This window comes from Sinohyriopsis cumingii, chromosome 7, assembly GCF_028554795.1.
Source record: "Sinohyriopsis cumingii isolate HCF-2022 chromosome 7, ASM2855479v2, whole genome shotgun sequence".
NCBI classification, from domain to species: Eukaryota; Metazoa; Mollusca; class Bivalvia; order Unionida; family Unionidae; genus Sinohyriopsis; species Sinohyriopsis cumingii.
The window spans coordinates 130,132,509-130,155,313 of record NC_142967.1 but is presented as its reverse complement, the minus strand read 5'-3'; the positions used below and the strand labels follow the sequence as shown (position 1 = coordinate 130,155,313).

At 35.4% G+C, this 22,805-nt stretch overlaps 2 protein-coding genes across 3 annotated transcripts in view; one reads left to right on the top strand and one right to left on the bottom strand.

The window, feature by feature from the left end:
- LOC149796131 (inhibitor of growth protein 3-like) overlaps positions 1 to 15,753 on the bottom strand; it is a 52,770-nt gene extending 37,017 nt beyond the window's left edge. The window contains exon 1 of one of the 2 annotated variants that reach the window (XM_089966044.1): positions 15,620 to 15,753. In XM_089966044.1, the coding sequence (XP_089822170.1) occupies positions 15,620 to 15,647 (28 nt within the window). In that variant the 5' untranslated portion in view covers positions 15,648 to 15,753. The remainder of the gene's footprint in view (positions 1 to 15,619) is intronic. The other variant, XM_089966045.1, reaches the window with a different exon arrangement.
- A 255-nt stretch (positions 15,754 to 16,008) lies between these two features.
- Positions 16,009 to 22,805, top strand: part of LOC149796130 (aminomethyltransferase, mitochondrial-like) — a 48,502-nt gene continuing 41,705 nt past the window's right edge. Inside the window, exon 1 of the mRNA XM_089966042.1 lies at positions 16,009 to 16,166. Coding sequence (XP_089822168.1) covers positions 16,074 to 16,166 — 93 coding nt within the window. The 5' untranslated portion in view covers positions 16,009 to 16,073. The remainder of the gene's footprint in view (positions 16,167 to 22,805) is intronic.

Below are 22,805 nucleotides of genomic sequence, written 5' to 3'. Positions count from 1 at the left end.
ACAAAGAAGAAACATTGCAATTATAATAAAAGTTGTATGTACTTGTAATATTTCTTGAAATCTTATATTCCTCTAATTAGGTAACACTCACACTAATTGTCAATGAACACAAAACAGCGTGTAATATTCAACTAGGTGAAGCCTCATCTTGTACTTCTCTAATACGGTCCTACTCACAGAAATTGTCAGTGAACATAAAACAGCATGTGATATTCATGGGTGAAGCCTCATCTTGTATATTCTTGCTTATGATAATGCCTTTACTTCATTTTTTTTGGTCAAGATCTTCAAAACTGTTACTTGATCATCAATGCCAGTTTATATTCTATAAGAATGGGATCTTCAGTAGTCATGGGCACTTTTCTGTCACATTAAAAATGGAGTCCCCTGAAGGGACTGACACTACTGTTTTAAAAGAATTTCCAAAAATTCAAGATTTTACCACTTCTTTTTAACTGTGGAGTGTTGAAACCTTCTTTGATATTCTTCAATGATAAGAACTGATCCCTGTGGTAGCCATATTGGATTTATAATGGCCACCATTTTCATTTATGATAAATCTCATGCAACAAGACCATCTATTCAGAAGAATTAGTGAAAAGATTTTGATATGTTTGAATTAGTGACAAGATTTAGATATGTTCATTGTGGCAGCCATTTTGGTTGTCTGTGAGGCAATTATTTAATTTAAGAACTAGATATTGTAAGAAATGTACTGGTCAAAACCCTATGTCAATATTGCTATTAATTCTGGGGGGTGTTGTAACAAAATAACAATATTTTCAAGATGGCAACCATGGTGGCCAAACTGGATTTCAGATCTTGATCCTTTTCAATCAGGATCAACTATACACCATAAGAAAGTCTTTTGTGAAAACCTAAATGGCAACAAGATTTTAAAGATGGCTGCCATGGTGACACTATTTTAGGCCATACTGGCACCTCTTCCATTCAGGACTCACTGCATATCACAATTTGTATGGTGAAAACAACATGTTGATATGAATATCCATTGAGAAAGAGTAGCAATAACAAGACTTTCATGGTGGCAGTCATTATGTGCTTAAGAATAGCACCATTTACATTCAGGACCAGCTAGACATCATAGAAAGTCTTTTAATGAAAACCCAATGTTGATCTGACCATCCATTCAAGTGGATTAACTATAACAAGATTTGAAAGCTAGCTACTGTGATAGACATACTGGACATCTGGGTGGCACCATTTGCATTCAGAACCAACTAAGCATCATGAGAAGTCTTCTGGTGAAAACACCATGTGGCTAGGAATTTCTGTTCAGGAGGAGTAACAATATTTTCCACATAGCTACCATGGTGGCCATATTGGCTACCATGGCCGCCATATTGGGTATCAGACTGGCAACATTTTCCTTTAGGACCATCAAGACATCATCGGAAGTCTCCTCATGAAAACCCAATGCTGATATGAGCACCCATTCTATTGGTGTATCAATAGCAAGATTTTCAAACTGGCCTTTGTGGTGGCCATACTGACTGTCCAGGCAGCACCATTTTCATTTGGGAAAAGCTAGAAATCATATAAAGTCTTTTAGTGGAAACCCCATCTTGATATAACCATCCACTGTGTGGTATCAATATTTTCAAGATGTGTACTGTAGTAACCATATTGGATGAATGAGCAGCACCATTTTCATTTAAGACCAACTAGATCATGGTGCAATATGAGTGTAAAGTTTTTATGGTAATGCTCCAAATAGTTTAGGAGTAATGGATAAATGATGGACAACAGCCCGTCACATAAGTTCTTCAGGTCTAACAGCAGAAAAGCTAATAAGAAATTGCCAAAAGCCATGTGCAAACATGATCGATCAGAAGCGTTTGGGAGATGGCCATTTTATCTGCACAATGATTTGCAAATTTCACCCCTGAACAAGGGTCCCTTGAGGGACTTTATGCTCTAATGGCTAAAAAGAATTCCATGATGCAAGGCAAGACCATTTCTTCTTTTCAACTGTTGAGAGTCAAAGCCATCTCATATTTATGAGCAAAAACAAGAATTTTAAATTCAGTGCTGTGGCAACTATACTGGATGTATGATTGGCAGCAATTTAAGACCAACTAAACATTGTCTTTTGGTGAAAACTTTATGCTGACATGACCACCCATCCATGAGGTGAGGATAATAAGATCTTTAAAATGGCCACCATGGCAGACATACACAGGGTTAGATCATCAGCATTTTCATTAAAAACCAACTAAATATCATAAGGAGTCTTCTGGCAGAAAGCACATATCAAAGTGATTGTTCATTAAGGAGTTGACAGCTGGTATATTGGATGTCAGATCAGCACCAGTTTTATTTGAAAGTTGATACCATAATATGTCTTTTGGTGAAAACCCCATGTCAATATTAAAATCCATGTATGGGGAGTAGCAACAAGATTTTCAAGATGGTTACCAAACTGGAGCTTAAACACCACCATTTTATAGTTTAGTATGCATGTATGTAGTATTGTTTTACATCACCCAAACATAACAATAGCTTTATGGTGTCAACAACAGGTAATGTTAGAAAAATGTAAAAGTAAAAACCAAAACAATTTAAGAAGATAAACCCTTCCAAATAAATGTACTGGTAAACATAAGGAACAACAAAATAAAATATTAAACATAAAGAGGTTAAAATACTGTAGAATAAAGGTAACACATATAAAGCAGATTATTTTTTTTATATCAACTGCATTTCCCCAACATTTCCAAGATCTTCTCCATGATAATTTAGAAGCAACTTGATATCACGTTTATATGGCTTTGAGCAATAAAATGATTTTCAAGATGAGTCAAAAAGGATGTCTGACTGACACCATATTCATTTAGGCATCATAGTAAGTAGTGTTCAAGTCATGTTGAATGATTCCATCTCAGTGAAGTAGCAATAACAACACCTTCAAAGTAGCTGCTGTGGGGACTGGATGTAACACAACAGCACCATTTTCATTTGGAACAATTAAACATTATAAGAAGCTGCCAGTGAAAGCACCATGTCAACATAACTTTCCATTCTGAAGGAGAAGTGACAAGATCTACACGATGATTTCCAAAGTGGCAATTTTTTGTCAGATTGACACAAATATATTTAGGACCATTTAGATATCACAAGTGTTCTAATAGAAACTTCATGCTGATAAGATGTTCTATTCAGAAAGTGTAGTGATACAAATATTTTCAAGATGGCTGCTATACTGGACATCAGATCAACACCATTTTCATTTCAGGCATGATATAAAGTCTTTAAGTGAAAACCCACATGTTGATAGGATCATCCACTGAGGAGCAGCAAATAAGATTTTCAAGATGGCTACTGTGGCTGTTGTATTGGATCTCTAAATGGCACCAGTTTCAATCTGGCCATTACAAAAAATCTCCTGGTGAAAACCCCATGTTGATATGATATTCTGTTCAACTGGTGTAGCAATAATTTAAATTTTAAAACAGGTTCTTTTGTGGCCATATAGGGAGTTACAATGGCACCATTTTTGTACAGAACTAACTAAAACACCATAAAAAGTCTTCTAGTGGAAATCACATGCTGATATTCAGGATGAGAATCAATAACATTCTTAAGATGGCCAATGTGGCAGCCATACTGGATGTCCAAACTACACCATTTTCAATTAGTATAAAATGGGATGAAAGCATTTGCAAAGTTTCATGGAATCCTCCAAGGAGTTTAAAAGTAGCAATAATAAACTAGCGGTAATGGATGTATGGATTACAGGTGTTGGAGACCAACAAGAAATCCCATTAGCTCTTTAGTCTATAGTCAGTAGAGCTAAATATTCACCATTCTGCTACATAATAAATTTACTTCACAGACAACTAAATTATTTTAGTAAGTTTGCTAAATTTTCCAAATACCTGAAACTAATAAGTTTAATCAAAGAAATATTAGGTTAAACTTAAATTCCTATTTTCAGTAATAGTACTGTTTATGTCCTAAGACTTCACTTTGTTTTATTCTTTAATGATGCAGCTGGTTGATTTTAATTCTGTTCCAGTGAATCCTTCTTGTTTGTTCATTTCTTTTTGTTTCTGGTTACTATGCTGGTTATCCTGCAGTCATACACTTTTGGAGCCCCAACTATGGACCTATTTAGTGAGGCAAGAAAATTAAAACTACATAAACTGAACAATAGCCTTGCATGACTAAATTTTCTAAAAACAGAATTATTTGGTTGGCATAATTTTAGTGTTTTTCCCAACAAACAAAAAAAAATTGTTCATACCATCCCAAATGAAACTTTGCAGTAAATCATTGGCAGTTTAAAAAAACAAACTGTAATAATAAAGTGGGGTCTGTAATATCATTACTTTACATACATTTACATATTGACAAGATGACAGCAATTTAAATGTGCATGAGTAAATTTGATGTCATAAATCATACCCTCAAAACATATATTGTAAATTAATTAGTTTTACAATGACTAAACTTTCTCATTGTAAATCTTCTCTTTGTTATAATAACAGCTAATTATCAAACACAAAATAAGTTTCTTTTCTGCAGTGCAGTTCCTGTCAAAAATTGCACTTTCTAAAAGAACTAAACTTTGCCAACATGAATATCTAATTATCAATTTTATTATACATAATCAAACAAACTTTTTTAAACTTTGAAATGTACCTAAATTAATAATAAAATACTTTTGAGACCAATGTAAATAGTGAAACATGTAGAGATAAGAGCTACAAACCAGACTATAGTATTAATACACCCTTCTGTTTGTTCTGTACCTTCTTACTGATTTTAAAAACAAAAAAGCAAGGATATAAAAAAATGCTCAAAACTTATTCATTTTATTCACTATGTATAATTTCTAACACAACTGTTGCCATGGGGCCCCAAACACCGTAAACTGATTGGTGTTTTGAATAAAACAGGAGTTTCTTTAGTAACAAAGTCACCATATCTGCATGGGTGAGTCTAATGTTTTCAAATGACAGATATGACCTAGTCCACTGTCTATGATAATCTCAATAATTCTAGAAACTTTGAAGTTACATGTCTTTGAGTTCCTCTTTTTTATTTGTTTATTTTTAAAGAAATATTAAAACAAGACATTGCGAGTCTGGATGCAGATGACAAGAGAGTACTGAAACTGTTTTACAAACCAGAAAAGGACAGTGAGCAATCTTTCTGTCTGTTTACATCAAGAGCTTTCATTTGTTTTGAAAAACCAACAAGTTTACTTTGTCAGGTAGCCCCTATGGGCAATCAGATTGAAATTATAAATTGATGAATGAAATGACTGTTTTATGCAACTGTTATATCCTTGATGGTTTTTATTTTTAAAATCAGTAGTGGGGGACAAACAAATGGGAGGGTGTGTGAATACTATAAATTCACTATATTTGTCTCTTCAATAGGAATATCACCTTAATCAATGAACTTTAAACTCTTTAGAAAACTTGCTTAGATACAGAATAATTCAGAATAAGTTGCAAAATCAGCTAGTCTGTTTTAATTCCTGTTGTTCTGAAGAAATCTAAAGCCAGAGACATCACTGATTATCAGCCGACTCATCTGTTCTTTGGTGAAAAAAATTGTTTCCAACCTTGACAAACAAGCTTTTCTGTATGAAAGCATGTTTTTTGCCGTGATGTGAAAGGAACAGTTATGCTGCACTGTCAAAAATTGTTGTGCACTACTTTTACACAAAATACAGCTGTCCTCCGTAACATATGTATCCTTTCAAAGATCTTGGCATGTCACACTCTTCATGTTGGCACATACTGAGAGTCAAATCTGGGCTGCACAGTAGTACTAGCACAGAATAGAAGGAAAATTCTGATCCAATGTTAATGAAAAAACATAAATTCTGAATAAATCTTTAACATTATTTTATAAAGATCGGAAAAGCATGGGGATTAAAGTCTTACCTTCCACCATTTTGTCTGACAGAAAAATTGACTGTTATAGGACACTGGGTTATTAAACTTATTGCCCTGTTTTGACACGATTCAGCTGATGCCAGTTCAACTCATTATGCCACCACAAACACAAGGTCACATTTGCCAGCTTATATTTTTTAACCTAGGAGCCAAGATTTGATATGCAGTGATAAACAGCTTGAATATTTATCTTATGCATGACTTCCCTCATTTTGGGCCAACTTTCAATAACAATTCTGATGTCAATGACAAAAGTGGTCTGGAAAAAAGTGTAACAAGAAAATAGAGGTGGTGTGTAATAATTACCTTACATAAAGATAAATAATGGAGCTATTAACCTCTGCAAGTCACATTTTGCATGATCCATGATGGTGAAATATAGGTTTCCAAATGCCATCTTGTGTTTAGGGTGGCAGCATTTTGACTTTTCGATAGGCGGCAATTGGCTCTGACATCAACCATCTGTGGAGTAATGTTGGAGATCTGGACTATTTTTACCTATGCTTTTTTTCCAAATGGGCAGTGTTTACAAAAGATTTTTTTCTCCTACTTTGAAATAATGAATTATGATTATCAATTAGTAACAATGTACTTGTACATTGAGAAATAAATTATGCTTTGGGTTCAATGAAATTTTTTAGCATATGATAGGGTATACATGGCAGCCAGTATATCTGGTGGAGGAAAAAACGGGGCAAATCCCAGGATGAACTTAAGACCCACAGGAAGCTACTGGCAAGCTTTCTCACATACCCATGTTGGCCAAGACTGAGACTTGACAGAGGTAAGATGCCGGTGATCTGTAAAGGCAAGTGCCTTAGACAACTCAGCCACACAGGGCCCCAAAATAAATGAAACTGCCTAAAATGTTCCGATTCAGCTTCAGTGATTAACGTTGTTTGCTGTGATGTAATTAGGAATGTAGAATGCTATGTAAATACACGTGTGATGACCATGCATGACACTAGCAAGTATGACATGCATTTGCCCTTTGTGGAGATGTCATTTAAATTTCTTTGTTATTGTTTACTCAGAATAAAAAAGTTATTAGAATCTTGTTTTAGAAAAGCTATACATTAAGCTGAAGGATTGTGGTCTTAAAACCTCAAATTAGCAACTATAACATATAGAACACTTTAACCAAGGTTCTAATATTTTTTATTCAGTCTGAATATTATATGTATCGGATGTTAAAACATAAGGATTCTTTTTTAAAATGCATCTCCTACTGTGAAAAAATTTAAAGTGAGCTTTGAGGACATGTAAATTTTGCAGAAGGTTTGCTGTTATCCTGTTTACTTTTATTATACAAGATGATTTGCACATAACACTGACCTACGGGCACTGAGAAATTTATGGGAAATACTATCTTTAATACTGGTAGTTGTGACAGACAAAGATACATACAATGAAAATAATTTCCTTTACCAAATTCTCTTAATTTCTATCAGAAAGTCCTCATAAAGTCCTTCCAAACTATGCTGATGGGGTAAATAAGCTTCATGAAATATGCATTTAGACAACTACTGATATAGCACAGCAACAGCACTTCCTGTGGGCAATATAATAGGCCCAATGTGTTCTCATGCATATTGTAAGAAGCAACTAATGGAGACAGGAACCACAGTGGCTCAGTAGGTATTGCACTTGACTCATGACTGAAAGGGTGCCGGTTAAAGTCCTACCACTAGATCAGTCTGGGTCAACTACAGAACTGTGGTGTGTCCTAAGTTAAAACACTGTACTAAACTGCTTCATCATTATACAACTTGTGTTGCCAAGCCATAAAACACCAAACCAAAGCACTCTGACTTGCAATGGATACTGCATTATATAAAGAAAATCCATCAAGGGATTTTGGAAATATAAGAAAATGAACAAACTATAACTTTGCACAACTTTTCTGTGACCTTGATTCCAAAGCTGGTGGGATTTTTTTATATCAAAGTCTCTATTTAGTGGTTTCTCAGAAGCCATTAAGTCTTTTTTGATTTTTTGCAACAGTAGCCAAACATGATGGCCTCATTTGTAAACACTTAAAGTTCTTCATGCCAGATTGATCTATGCAAAAAAAGCTCTTCATGCCTGAATGATTTGTGTAAAATTTGGTCATATTCTGTTTAGTGTTTTGTGGGAATTTTTTTTGTCTAAACGATTTACAATTTTTATTAACAATTACCACATTAATATAAATCTGAAAACCCTTATTATGAGACTGCTTTCTGTCAAATTTGATGAATTTCTGCTGAGCATTTCTACAAAGACATTCCAATTGTTTCCATTTTTTAAAGTAATTATGGCAATATTTATTAGTAGATTGGCATCATCTGAATCAATTCTAAAGCCATTTGTGCCAGGGTGTGTTCCATAAAGTCTGGTCACAGTCTGTTGACCAATAACTCATCAGAACTCATTTAACTCTGTTTCTATTTTGAGCAACTCTTGCCAGCTAGTGCATAACACTAAAAGAATTAAATCTGGTCAAAGTACAAATTTGGTCTCTGTGAAGAAGCCATTTAAAAGTCTTTCTATTTTTGCAACTGTCAGGGATTTTGTATTCACTATATTGGTATATGGATAATGTCAGTATGAGAACCACAGTACTTTGAAAATTAACCTGTTTTTGCAGTATTCTTTTCATAAACAGTATGCAAACTTTCTGCTTCAGTTTTTACTGATTTTGCATAATTTTTTTGTCTTTTTCAATTTCAATTGTTTAAAACCTTAAATGATTTCTGAAATATCTGCCAATAATATGGTTGTACTGCACATTATATCCATCCTGTAGCATTGCAACATACCAAAATTGTAAATAGGGAGTTGTAGATTTTTTTTGCATGAGCTTGCATCAATTATGAAGGCAAAGTCACTACTCTTGCTGTATTCTTGGCTGAAATTCCTTAAGGAAAGCTTTAATCCAACAATAAATGAAAACACTTGCAACTTCAAAATATAAACTGATCTTAGTATCTTCATACTGCGAAAGCAATATTTGTATTATTCAGTTGCTCAAGTTGCAAAGATCAAAAGACAGTCGACTTATGTGAGAAGTCTGATTAATGAAAAATTAAAGAAGCCATATATGGCTATTTGTTGTGACCCATGAACCGAAACTTTACCTGCCTTTCTATACATATATGAAAATTGAATTACCCCTAACCCTAACGAAAAGGGATATAATTCGTATCTCTTCTCAGTGATGAACTTTATTCTTCGCAAATAGCTTTAATTCACAGGCAAATAGATGAAGACATCTAACTTTATCCATGACACTGGCACAAAAAGTGACTTCCATTTCTGCCTCGACATCTTTTCCACCATCCAGCAAATAAACTGCTTCAACCTTTACTCTAATGATAAATAAGCCACAGTGGCTAGCATCCTGCACTGATGTCTGAAATGATGCAGGTTAAAGTCCTACCATCAGACTAGCTAGGGCCAGTTACCATGTCCTTGGGCAATGGACTATATGCAATTTTCCTGGGCACTAAAAAATCTATCTGTGCGGATGTGCCATAAACCACCAAACCAAAGCCTCACCTTCGAATCTGATACCAAGACATCTTTTTACATGGTCAACGTAACTGGAGTTACATGTATAAGCAAGATAAAAAATACAAGTACTTCAATTCACCTGCTATCCCTTTATCGAAACATTGCCTTCCTCATGAAACAAAAATTCTATTTGCATAGACTGAATGGAGATATGCTCTATATACCACTTAAGAAAGGGGGAAACTATTGTTTGGTTAGGAAACACCAGGCTACCAACTACAGCGGGCTGGTGACCATTACATACAATTATAGGAAAATTGGGAGGGATTAGAATCGCCATTGTGAACAGGTGACTGCGAGTAAAGGTGACCATTAGGATAGGTTTATCTGTTGCTATTTAGGCTAAAAAACCTGATATCATGGAACTAACTATGGGTCTTAAGTCTGCAAATGGCAATTTTGGTTGCTTACTATCTAAGATCCCTGCCCTTGTCTCTTTTGTTTTACACAAGAACAAAAACAATAGAAATTAATGGTAGATGTGGGAGAAATCTGTTGCATAAATTTGGTGATGACTTGAAGAAACACTGCAAAACGAAATACATGTGGATCATTTAAATGCAACTGTATCTAAATTTGCTTCATAAAAAATTATTATTAGAAAAGCAAGAAGTGTATTTAACTTGTACATTCGAAAGGGCCTTATAGATATTTCAAATAACATTTAATAAACAGCTTTGCAATGTTTATATGCACAAAGATCATTAAACACCGCAAGGAACAAATGAAGTTTACATAGAATTCTTATATTTTGCCACTTGTAAATAAATAAAATTTACAAAACAGTGCTCAAATAAACTCACAAGCCCCAACTGAAGTTCCACAGCCTGGATTCCAACTTTCACATGCCCAAAATTTCCTCTTTTTTAATATTGTCACACAATGTTGCAACAGCTACCATTCAAATATAAATTCAATAGGGTTCAAAGAGGTTTGAAGGTAATGCAAGTTTAATTAGTGTTGTTTGCAGGATGTGCAAAAAATTAATGGCCCCCATCCTCATTTTTTTGCTGGCATGCTTCACAAAGAAAAACTCCTTCAACAAAAGTCTTGGAATTTACTTTTGTTGGGCTTTGCTGATAACCAATTGCTTCGTAAATTGGCTTCAAAGATGAATTACAGTTGAACACTATTCCGTCAAATGAAATGATCATGCTTTGCATTCTATATCTGCAGTAAAAATCCAACTTCAAAGAAATGTTAAACTTGTAAATATTATAATACATATAGCTAAAACATTCTCATTCAAGGCAATGATACGTAATAACTTTTGTTCTTGTACACGCATCTAACATCTCTTGACCTATCTACTTCCCGATCCTACCTATGCAAATTAGCACAATGGGCTCACCCACTGCAGCCTTCAAACACATCTCACTAGCTATTGTCAGTCAATTAAGTAATATGTGAAATACTGGTTTATACCTGACCTCTTTGCCTTTAATTGCCGCTATTTAAACTGCCCAAGGGATATTTTTTTACATCAGTTTGAATCACGACTGTTTACTGTTTATACATGCTATATGTAACAGGCATATGAAAGCAGTGTTTTGTTGACATCACGTGACTATTGGACTTATGATATCACTGGCATGCAGGTTGCAAGATTTGTGTAGTTGTGTGGGTAGTAATGCAAATGGTGAGTTCCAGGTCAAATTTCATCAATGCTATAGTTTCATCTCGTCTGCCAGCAGATTAAAAACATAACAAATGCTATACAATGCTTCAGGTATTTCTGTACATATAATGTATTTGTCTCCAATACTGATTTTGTTGTTGTTGCTGTTTTAGGGTTTAACACCATTTTTCAGCACACGATAGGATATACATGGCAGCCAGCATTAATGGTGGAGGAAGAACCCTGGAAAACCACGGAAAGAACCATCGACCCACGAGAAGCTACTGGCAAGCTTTCCCACATACCCACATAGCCGAATCAGAGACTCGAACCCACGCAGAGGTGAGATGGAAGTGATCCATAACGGAGAGCGCTTTCGACCACTCGGCCACTTGGGGCCCCGTCTCCAATACTGAAGCAAAACGCATACCAAATTCAACCAATAGACGAAAACAAAATACCACAATACTTACCATTTTAAAAGAGGCAATTGTCGCCAGAATATTCTGTTCAAAATAATATTAATTTTGGACACACAGGATACCACCCCCGTGTTGTCATGACTCACGATATGTCGGTCTAATCTGCACACAGCTTTGAAAAGATATGATGTTTATCCCTTATGCTATAGAAATGAAATAAATTACTTTGGACTGTTTCTGTCAGCATTTCAGTTGAATAATTCAGTTTTGCCTGTCACCCCTGCTTGGGTATAGGCCTTCCCACAAAAGATTGCCTGAGACGTCTGTCCTGTACCATCCCCTCAAGCTGACTCCAGGTGTGACCCAGCTTAGTGATGTCCACCTGAAGGTCATGTCGCCAGGTGTTTCTTGGTCAGCCCCTTCTCCGCTTGCCTTGAGGACTCTACCTCAATGCCTGTCTGCTAATGTTGGTTGGCGGCTTATGTAGGGTGTATCCTATCCAACCCCACCTTCTCTTCCAGGTCTCATCCTCTACCGGAACCTGGGAGGTTCTCTGCAAAGTTTGGCATTGCTGATGGTGTCTGGCCAGCAGATCTGGAGAATTCTTCTAAGGCAGCTGTTGATGAAGGTCTGAACTCTCTTTATGGTTGACTTGATGGTTCTCCATGTCTCTGCTCCATACAGTAGGACTAACTTCACAATGGAGTTGATCAATCTGATCTTGGTAGTCAAGGAAATTTCTTTGAAGCTCCAGATGTTCTTGAGCTGCATGAAAGCTGTTCTCACTTTTCCGATCCTTGAATTGACATTGGCATCTGTGCCACTGTGCTGGCTGATAATGCTGCCCAGGTATGTGAAGGACTGCACCTCTTCCTGGGGATTTCCCTGCAGTGTGAGTGGGTTGTTACTGACATATTTGAGCTTGAGGATCTTGGTCTTGTCTTTGTGGATGTTGATGTCAACCTGTGCTGATGTGGCTGCCAGTAGGTTGGTCTAGTCCGGCATTTGCTGCTGACTATGGGACAAGAGTGCTAAGTCATCAGCAAAGTAGAGGTCCTCAAGTTGACTCCACAATGTCCACTGGATCCCATTTCTCCACCTATTGGTGGACGTCTTCATAATCCAGTCTAACATGAGAAGGAAGAGAAACGGCGACAGCAAGCAGCCTTGCCTCATGCCAGTATGCAATAGGAAGCTGTGTGCTGTCCTGCATGAATGACTGCAGAACATTCTGTTATAAGCGTTCTTGATCAGGTTCACCAGCTTGTTTGGGATGCCATAGTGGTGAAGAAGTTTCCAGAGTCTCTCTCAGTCCACGAGTCAAGTAATTTTGTCAGGTTTATAGCTAGTTCTACAACATTCAATGTAACAATGCTTATAAATGGCAAGAGATATTAAGCAGACTCAGAGGTCTTGCTAGGATTTTAAAACTAAGAGTTCAGGACTCCCACCATCAAAAGTTGCAGTCCCTTCTTTCCTACAGAATCTATTTTTAGATGGAGAGGTTTCCGTAATGTAATCACTCACTATAATATAGCTTCATTACAACAGTCCACTGACAGGATCACAAATTTATGGTTTATTTTTTTGTATACGTACTTGTAGTAATTTTAGGCAATAATATGTGATTTGCTGTTTTTTTCCCATATTTTTGCAAATACGTGTCAGAAAATAGCTTAGACCTTAAAGCGCATCTCGCAAATTCCACAACATAGCATTGTCCCATATGTTTCTGACCTACATAATTTGCATTTTAAAGTTAAATCTCTAATAAAATAATACATAGGCTTTGGTTTCAATGATTTGTATATTTTTTCTGAATATATTTGCCTGATGATTTAAGAAAACAGACAATCTAATAAACTGGTACATCCCAGACTTAGCAAAGTCTGCCATTATTTCCTATTAGGCCTACTGGTTCACTTACAGTTTCAAACTAATTTTATGATGAAATATTGTATAAAAGGCAGTTAATATATATCCAGATCACCGATTCTCATCTTAAAACACAAATTTGAATGCTTTATCATCAAAGGATAGCATGCAGGAAATTGATAGCTGCTACCTTACTCAGAAACGGGTTAATGGTCAATCAGCTATCAAAACATACTGCTTGTGAATGGGCAAGAGTTTGTTTGTCAACATAATTGATATAAAAACTAGGCCTAGCTACTGATGCCTTGATGAATGCATTTCGCTACAACACTAGAACTAACCGGGCTAAGGCGAGGGGCATTTAAAAAAAATATGGTATGGTCAGTCAATGAACCTCTTAAATAATCACAGGGTGAAGACGTTTTTGCTTTCCTAGCAGAAGGCGGCAAAGTTTACATCGAAAATGAACACAATATTGAAAGATAAAGTTGTTTATTTGATGTACTTTTATAAATGACCACATGTAAATCTCTGGGTCTTTCTGCCTCTGAATTCAATCACTGTAAATATCAGTACATTTTCCCACCTGGCCGCCAGTCAAAGCCTTTGAACTTGCCGCCCAGCTATTGCATCATGTTCTTTTTTTATGTACTCTCATAAAATAGCAACATGTATGTACATCAAAGGGTCTTTCAGTCACTGAATTCTGTCATTGTAAATATCAGCACAGCTAACTGATCAACACATTTTCCCACAAAGCAGGTGGCTGAAGCAGGACTGGCAAGTCTTTGAATTTTGCCGCACACCTATTACATGTGTATGGAGGACTCCCGCCTCAGTGATTTTCTGTGTCCCAGATCAAAAATTGGCGTCCAAATATGTGTAATTAAGCGTTTCCGAGATCTTTGAGACTAAACCGATCTTGTAAAAATATTAGTAAATTTCAACATTTTATGCAAAATAAGCTATTATGTGGAAGAGAAACAACAATGAATAGGATGTAATGTGTTTACAACATCTTGTTTACAGGGAAATAATAGTAAAGAATTTAGAAACCGACTATATGCAGAGGAATTTCTTGAGAATCCTGTTCTAGTGGCAAGTTGACACGTTGGGTAGCAGATGATTTTGTATGTGTGGGACAACTTCTTGCAAAAATGGAAACTTGGATTAAGATGCAGAATTTTTTTTAAGGTAAACATTTCCATCTTTTAAATATTGTATTTATCTGTATGATTCTAAAAGATACATAGTATTAGTAAATAGGATTTTCTGAGTTACAGGTTCAAGAAGGTCATGCAGTGGGTCTTCATGCTGACATTTAGAAATCACATTTTCATATGCGTTTCAAGTCAAAATGTGGGATAGTTTTGTACATTTTATGAATATCACTTTTCTTAATTAAAAAAATGATCGTTCTTCCTTGATATAAAATGGCTTTTTTTACCCAAAATAACACATTATCCAAAGTTTACAAAAATGACGTATCGTTGCTCAGAACTAATTGACCAACATAGTGGTACTTGCAATTTCTGAGAAAATAAATCATATTCCTAACAATTTCATGCATGTACATCTCGAAAGGTCATTAAAGTTTGCTAGGCTAACTAGTAAGCAGCTATCCTACGCTGACAACGCATTGTGTCGGCAAATTCCAACTTTTTTTTTATAGGCAATGGACCTTGACCTTACATCCCAACATTGTCCAAATATCAAAAATGAGGTGGTTAGGGTCCAAGGAAACTCTGATTAGTATATCGTTTGCTCAAATTATTCGGGGAAAAATTTGATCAAAATAAAATATTTTGTAAATTAATTTATACAATGAATATTTCACACTTTGAAGCCTTAACTGAACTCTCACAATGTATTAACTCCTTTCTGTATTATAAGGTAAAAACTGTGCAAAACATCAGAAACATTATAAAAATGTATTTTTATTCATTAAATCATTCTTCTTTATCGTCTTAAAAATTTTTCCTATTCTACCATCATGAAAAAATTATGTTTCAAATCTGAGGAAATGTTGACTTTCCACACACCAGCTGAAGACGGGATATAATTCAAGCGTTATCAATTACTATCTACACCGACTTAAACCTCATTACAGTCAGTGGCTTTGTTTCGACAAGAAAGTGGCCTATTAATGATTCCCTCGGTATCTGAGAATAACATATGATACATTATATATAAAATATATTATGAAAGAAACTAACTCTCCAAATAATCCTCTAGGTACAACATTTTTGCCTTAAAATTGGTCGCGTGTAACTTCCACAAATTTGCTGTCCCTTTCCAACTTTCAATAGACAAGTCGAATTTTATTGGCTGTTAAGAAACAGTGCCAAACAGTTAATTACTCATATTTATTGCCCTGCAAGCACTTTCAGAAAAAGTACCCTGAAAATGTGATGTACCATGAATACATGTGATTAATTTAAGTTAACAAACTTCAACTGACGTGTGAAAGTAAATATTTATTAATTAAACTCTAATGAATTAAGTTTCTGCTAACCAATCAGATGCAGCGTTACATGTAGTATTTCTGGTCATCAAGCCGCCATCATTTACATTTGGAACATGTTTTTCATTTAAGTCTTCAGCCGAATATGTCCGAATGGAATATTTCCGTCCTCTGCTATCTAGGACAGGGCTGAAAATTTCGCCGACATGATGTACTTATTAAATGGTCTAAGACTTGTTACTGGCGGAAGAAGCGTCAGAAATGTCGTTGAGCTTCTTAAGAGAAATTTGAGTTTTGAGGTAGATTAAATGGACATTGTCAGTTAATACATTTTAGAGCTTGAACAGTATCAACATAAATCGTTCTGTCCTTGGAAGCCAAGACCAAAATTATATTGCAAGATTGCTTGAAATTGGTGCACAAAATATTGGCATCGATTAAAGAAATAAATTAGTCATAAACATGAAACTTGTTTGCAGTGTCTGGTGAATGTCTGAAAATGTGCACACAAAAAATAACATGACAAAGAGCAAGTTCAAAGACTAAATGCTGGATACCATAAATTAGAAAAATCATTAAGGGCAATTCCAACAAGCTTTACATGACGTGGTCAGGCGTAGTCTCCGCTGAGGTAAAATAAGAATCACATATTATGACTTTCCTATTTTCGCAGTACTTAACGTTTGCACTGAAGTTGTACATGATATGCATTTACCTTTATTAAGATGTTTGGAATATATGGGTACCCGGTGGCAAAATGGTCGAAAGTACTCACCTTTACGGATCACTGTCATCTCACCTTTACTTGCGTGGCTTTCAGTCTCTAGCTCGGCCAATGTTAGAAAGTTGCCAGTAGCTTCCTGTGGGTCAGTGGTTCTTACTGGGTTTTCCCAGATTCTTCCTCCACTAGTTATAGCCTATCTTGCATTGAGAAAAAGCAGTAAACATCAAAACAACAACAATACCAAATTGGAGTATATATTATTAACTCTAGAAGAAAACAAGTAGAGGTTTTGTTTACAAAGTTTCATCTGCATGGAAGACATAATTTATCTAATGTCGCTGTTTATCTTGATTAAAATGGAAACCTATCCAGTTTGTATAGTATTGAGTATATTTAACACATTGAATCAATTGTTGACATTTTGCTAAATTTACTGATGGAAAATTTGGAATAATGGGAAAATGTGCAAGTTATCCACATATTTCATGAAATAAATATGATATTTGGTTAATGTATCAACTTAAAAATATTTAAATATAATTGGATTGAATCAGCCATACATTTTATTAACACAAATATGTATTAGTGTTTCCATTAGGCCTTAAAATGGAAGGGTCAATGACTCCTAGACTGAAATTTCCAAAAGTCAAAATTGAAAACTAAGACTAGGCAAAATCTTAAACCCAAGAGTCATGAGAACCATGTGGAGAAAGAAAACACTTTTAAAGGAGACCAGAAACCAATGGAAATATAGAATAATAATAAAAGTACTATAGCAGAAAACCTTATTCTGAAGTATCATCTGCGACCGTAATGCCAATATTTAAATATTGGCCTATCTTCTAGGAGCTGAATTTCCGTGACCTCGTATGCAAAATTTCCGCGCCTATTCGGTTACTTTCGGAATGTGACGTCATAGTAGCGACTCCAGCAACCCAAGTGGGAGTTGCCAGAGTAAAAGACAATACCATTTTGCGTTGCTTACGGGTGTAATAGAACATTAAGAAAAGCCTGTGGACATATTTTTTTTTTCTTTTTCGAAAGATAAAGGCATCATGAAAGAATGGGTACATTATTACAAACGAATCGAGTTCAAAGCAACACCATATAGCACTATGTGCTCGTTACATTTCTCAAAGGAATGTTACGAGAGGGATCATGAAAAAATAGCAGCTCAAAGATACGCAAATGCTAGGCCTAGACTAAAAGTTGGCGCTGTTCCAGACATACCTTTGGACATTTTAAATCCTGGGAAAAGAGTTAAACGTGTGAGTTACGAAAATAAGCAGAAGGACGAGTAAGTGACCACAAAATGCAACAATCAATCCACATACCTTTTATCTAAAACAGCAGTGCTAAAAACAAATCTGATAGCCCGACACCCTGGACCCTTCTGGTTTTAGTTCCGGCCCATCCTGTATTCAAAGTGAGGTGCCTGTCAGGCTTGTCGAAACAAAAATTGTTTGCCTGAGGAAACTTTGATCGCGCTGGTGAAAGGAGTAAATGTATTTTCAAGATGTTGACATACATGCCTTAACACGGCACAATCTAAATCAAATCACCACTGTCCTAGGTGAAATTTAGATTTGATTTTAATCAAATGGAAGCTTTGCTAAAAATAAGAATCTAAACCTGTCGTGTTTCGAGAAAACGCAATTTTCAGTAATCTTATAAAAATTTATTTTTAAAAAAAAAATGCATTGTTTACATGTAGTATGCATAAACGGTAATCTGTATTAATTGGAACTGAAATAAAACTATTCCTTGGGCAGTTTAAAAAGCAGCGATTAAAAAAAGGTCAAAGTTTCACATTAACTGTCTGACAATGGGGGGGGACTATTGACACCCCACCCCCCTTGCCCCAATGTGCGACCGCCCATTTGACATGCCTTTTCTCGCTGTGATACGCCTTATTATTCCCCCATGACAAGCCCCTTTTGCATATTCTGGTCAGTTCTGGCTAAATTGCAAAATAGCTGAAGTTTTGATTCAAGTACGCAAACAATAAAGCCGGTGTGACTAATGAACAGAATCCTTATCCTTGCCTTGATCTTGTTAAAACGACTGCCCTTTGGACATACTTCAAAGAAACCATGTTCGATAGTGTGTGTGTGTGTAAGCACCAGCAATTGATTACTAAATAAACGATGCCTATTTTGTTGTTACTTACGATGCCATGGACTTCATTTTAACAGTTCAAATCTGCAGTCACAAGTTACCGTACATGTGGCAACTGTTTTTCTCAAGTTTTATGCCCCACCTTATTTCCTTTGGTTTAAGTCTTAATGCATGTAACACTGTTTGCTGAATAAAATATTTATTCAGAATTAGTGCTTTAGGGCCACATATACTGCATGGTATATTTTGTTTTATTCCTTGAAATTTAATCGTGGTAATTAAACTTTTCATATACGGTAGAGGAATGTCAGGTGTTAACTGGCCGAGTTTCCTTGGCGGAAATGGAGATGCGATTTTGTTTGCAGAGAAAATTTCAACGTGATCATTCATTTAAGCTAATTGGTGACAATTTTATTCTTTTAATTATTTTTTTTTACTATAGTACTGCTGTAGTTGTTTAAAAAATCTGAAATTTACTTGAATAATGTTTAATCTTCACGTTCTATTTACTGAAGAAGAAAAAAAGAAAGAAAAAAACTGTTGTATGATATTAATTATTTCGTCCAGTGCCGGGTTTAGACGTGTGTGCGTGTGATTTGAATTTTTAACGTAGCTTTAACAATTTTTCATTCATATCGCTACGATGTCAGCAGTGTGGCAGTTTAGACTGTGGATTGCATACGTTATATTTAAAAATGGTTTGGGTTGGGTTTTTTTTCTTCTGACAAATGAAAATTGACTGACATAATGTAATAATCGGGACTTCGCTGCGCAAAATTGAGAGATATTACGAGATCGGGATGTAGATGAGGAAATACTCCCAAAATCGGGAGGTTTTTCTCCCGGCTTGAGAGTTGACAGGTATGAACTGTCCGGGCTTGTGGAATTTCATTCAGGACTTTAGTTTATTTAAGTCACCAGCCCGGGGCCTGTGCCTAACAAATTTCTTTCAGCACTTACCAGTACAGTACATAAACTATTATATCAAACTGCAGATTCAACTTTTGAATGTGCATCCCAAATGTGGTCTCCTGTATGCCTCGCTCGCCAATGTTTATGTTTGTATTCGAGGACTGGCTAGTATAGCGTCACGGTACCACGTGATCTGTCGTCTCATCAAAACTCGGAAAAACTCGGCAATTTACGGAATCGTGGTATCTTCCACGCAATATAATCACTACCCGCTTGCGATATTTAATTTATAAACATTGTAGTCGAATTAAAATCTGTAGAGAATTACATACGTAAAAGGAAAATTTTGATTTCTAGTCTCCTTTAAAACTCATTTACAGCTATTGTCAAACATAAAAGCATCAAAAGGGTATTCTTTATTACACAAACAACACAATTATAACATAAAATATCAATAAAATACCAAAAGAAAATTTGAACATGACCTATTAGATTGAAATGCTGGATTTATAAACCTTTGGCATTACTGATAATGGCTTTGTTTGATATAGCATAATCTGTTATTCACCAGTGACAAGGCAATAAACTAAGATCACACATCAAATTTCTTCCACAAATCCCTGATTTTTTGTGTCAATTTTGAAGGAGTGTCTTTCTGTTTCTTTAAACCATGTTTATTATAACAGACTGGGTTAATATGTTAGTATCACACTGATGTTTCCCAGAGAAATAAGTCAGATTATTCCTTTTGAGCCATGATATTTATATATAATACTTAAATTTGAAAATGGAGTTTGATATAACATAATGCCATGCAGTCAACAATAGAATGATGCACACATCATAACTATAATGCTAGAAATGATCAAATAGGAAGTTGTTTGCATGTAGACCAGAAGCATAGCCAGTTGATAAGAACAAACTGAAATCTTTAATTACAAACAGTTTTTGGGTTGGTTAGTATAGCAGCATGAAAACAAAGATGTAATACTTATCCCAGTCAATTCTCTTTTATTTCCATCAGTTTTTAATTTCTAGTCATCACAGAAGATATACAATCTTACTTAATAAAGAGGTGTTTAATTATCACAATCGGTGTCAAACAATTTGATTATCTTTTCAAAACAACAGATCAAATTTGACATCGATGGTCATTACTGAAAAATCCAATAACAGACTTTCGGGAGAACAATGCATATTTGTTTGTGGGTCACACAGGTGCATTAGCATGGTTGTTCAGCAAGAATGTCAAAGGTTATCATTTGGTGTTTTACACTTAAGGCAAAATTTCTTTGAGGGTTAAACTGATGCATAGAGCAGAATGCTCATGCATTAGTTTTTAGGCCAGATATGAAATTCATGTGTCATAACCTGTTACTATGGGTGAAAGGAAACCATGTATAATATGTCTTATTTTAAAAAAGACTAAATTTTATACAACAAGTTCATTGTTTTGTTTATTATTATTTTGTAATTTTATACCTATTGCATATTGTATATGTTTGTGTTACCATCATCTTCTCTGTGTTCTTCCCATTAATGTTTAATATTATTGGCAGGGGTCTCAGAAACTTGAGTTTCAGGGTCAAATATGCATGACATTTTTAAAGGACACAGTTTTCCATTGTAATGTGCCCCCATGATGCATCTCTTTGTCAACAGTGATGCTACCATTGTTTTGGTCAACCATGGTCAATATGTGGAATATCTGATCGTTCTGATTTTTGTAAACAGACATGAAGCCAGTGTTACTAATTATCAGCTAATCCTTTTTTGATACTATGACTTCAAAGAAACATGTTCTATTGACTGTATTTGAGTGCATGCGATTGTTTGGCAAATGAATGAAGCCCATTGTTGTTTTTAAGGTGTTTGAATGGTTTGCATATCTGATGAAAGTAGGCTAATCAGAACTTTCATAGTTTGTTGGACAATACTATGCAGATAAAAAAAAGTAATAATCATAATCATGGCTACATGTGATTTAGTCTTGGGCTTTGCAGTACAGTAGACATTTTTTAAACTGCTTTGACTCGTAAAAATGATTTCTGTTTTCATTTTTTGGGAAACAGACTTGTGTTGTAAAATGATACTAGTGTTTAAGAAGGCAAAAAATAGATGAAAGTGGGAGCACAAGTAAAGACTACAATTAGAATGGGCTCAGAATGCATATTTAATGGTGACTCCATGTTGACTATGGTGAAAAACAGAGAGAAAAATAGCATCAGAACTTTGAAAGTATGAACAAAAAAGCAGTTCTTGGAGTTTAAAAACAGAGAACCAGGTGCAGAGATTCTGTTACACTGAGATATGCTGGTTTTTACTGGTATAATTTGTCCTTTTACTGGAAAAAAAATTATGCTGTCTGTATTCATGTACCGAAAAAACTGTATGATGTGTTTTAAGTCTTTAAAGTTAACTGTCTCAGCATCAAAGTCAATCAGAAGCTGATCGGTTCTTTTCATGCAGTTGTAGTCTTGTAAGTCTGCCAACTTTGATCAAATATTGACAATAGCAACGCTGCACCAGCAGAAGAGTCATCCTGGCTCATTGATGGATTCGGGTGGTGTAATGGTTTCTACATAAGGTATAATACTGCCTTCCTAGTTTGCTAAAACACAAATTACAATTAGGGCTGGAGTTCCCATGGTTATCAAATTACTGAAACATAATATTGGATTGCTGCTGCAGCTTTGCAAGTGAGGGAACTTGGAAGCCATGTTCATCACAGAGTTGCTGTCAAACAATGACTGAAGCCATCAAAAAGATAAGGCAGCTCTCCTTCTGGTGCTGTTGTGTGTGACTAATTGCTTGTGCATGCATTAAACCAGCAATAAAAACTAAAGCACCCAGTTTTCTGGTTCACTGATGCCAGTCCAAACTTTGATTTTGTTTTTTCAGATTAATAACCACATGTTTTTGCCAAGGGACTTGCATGGTTTTGATTTTGTCACTTTCTATTTATAGATGACCATAGTTATGTGATCTATAAACCATGCTGTAGTTGAAAGCTTTCATTCAAACAAGACCAATAAAATTAAACATGTTATGTGGTGCATGTAAACACCTTAACTATTTACTTTATAAGTGAACTCTGAACCAGTAGTGTTAATTGTGTGTGTTAAGTTGGTGACTGACAGTGACAATAGTACAGTGGGATTATGTAGTTCAGGTTTCCTCTGAC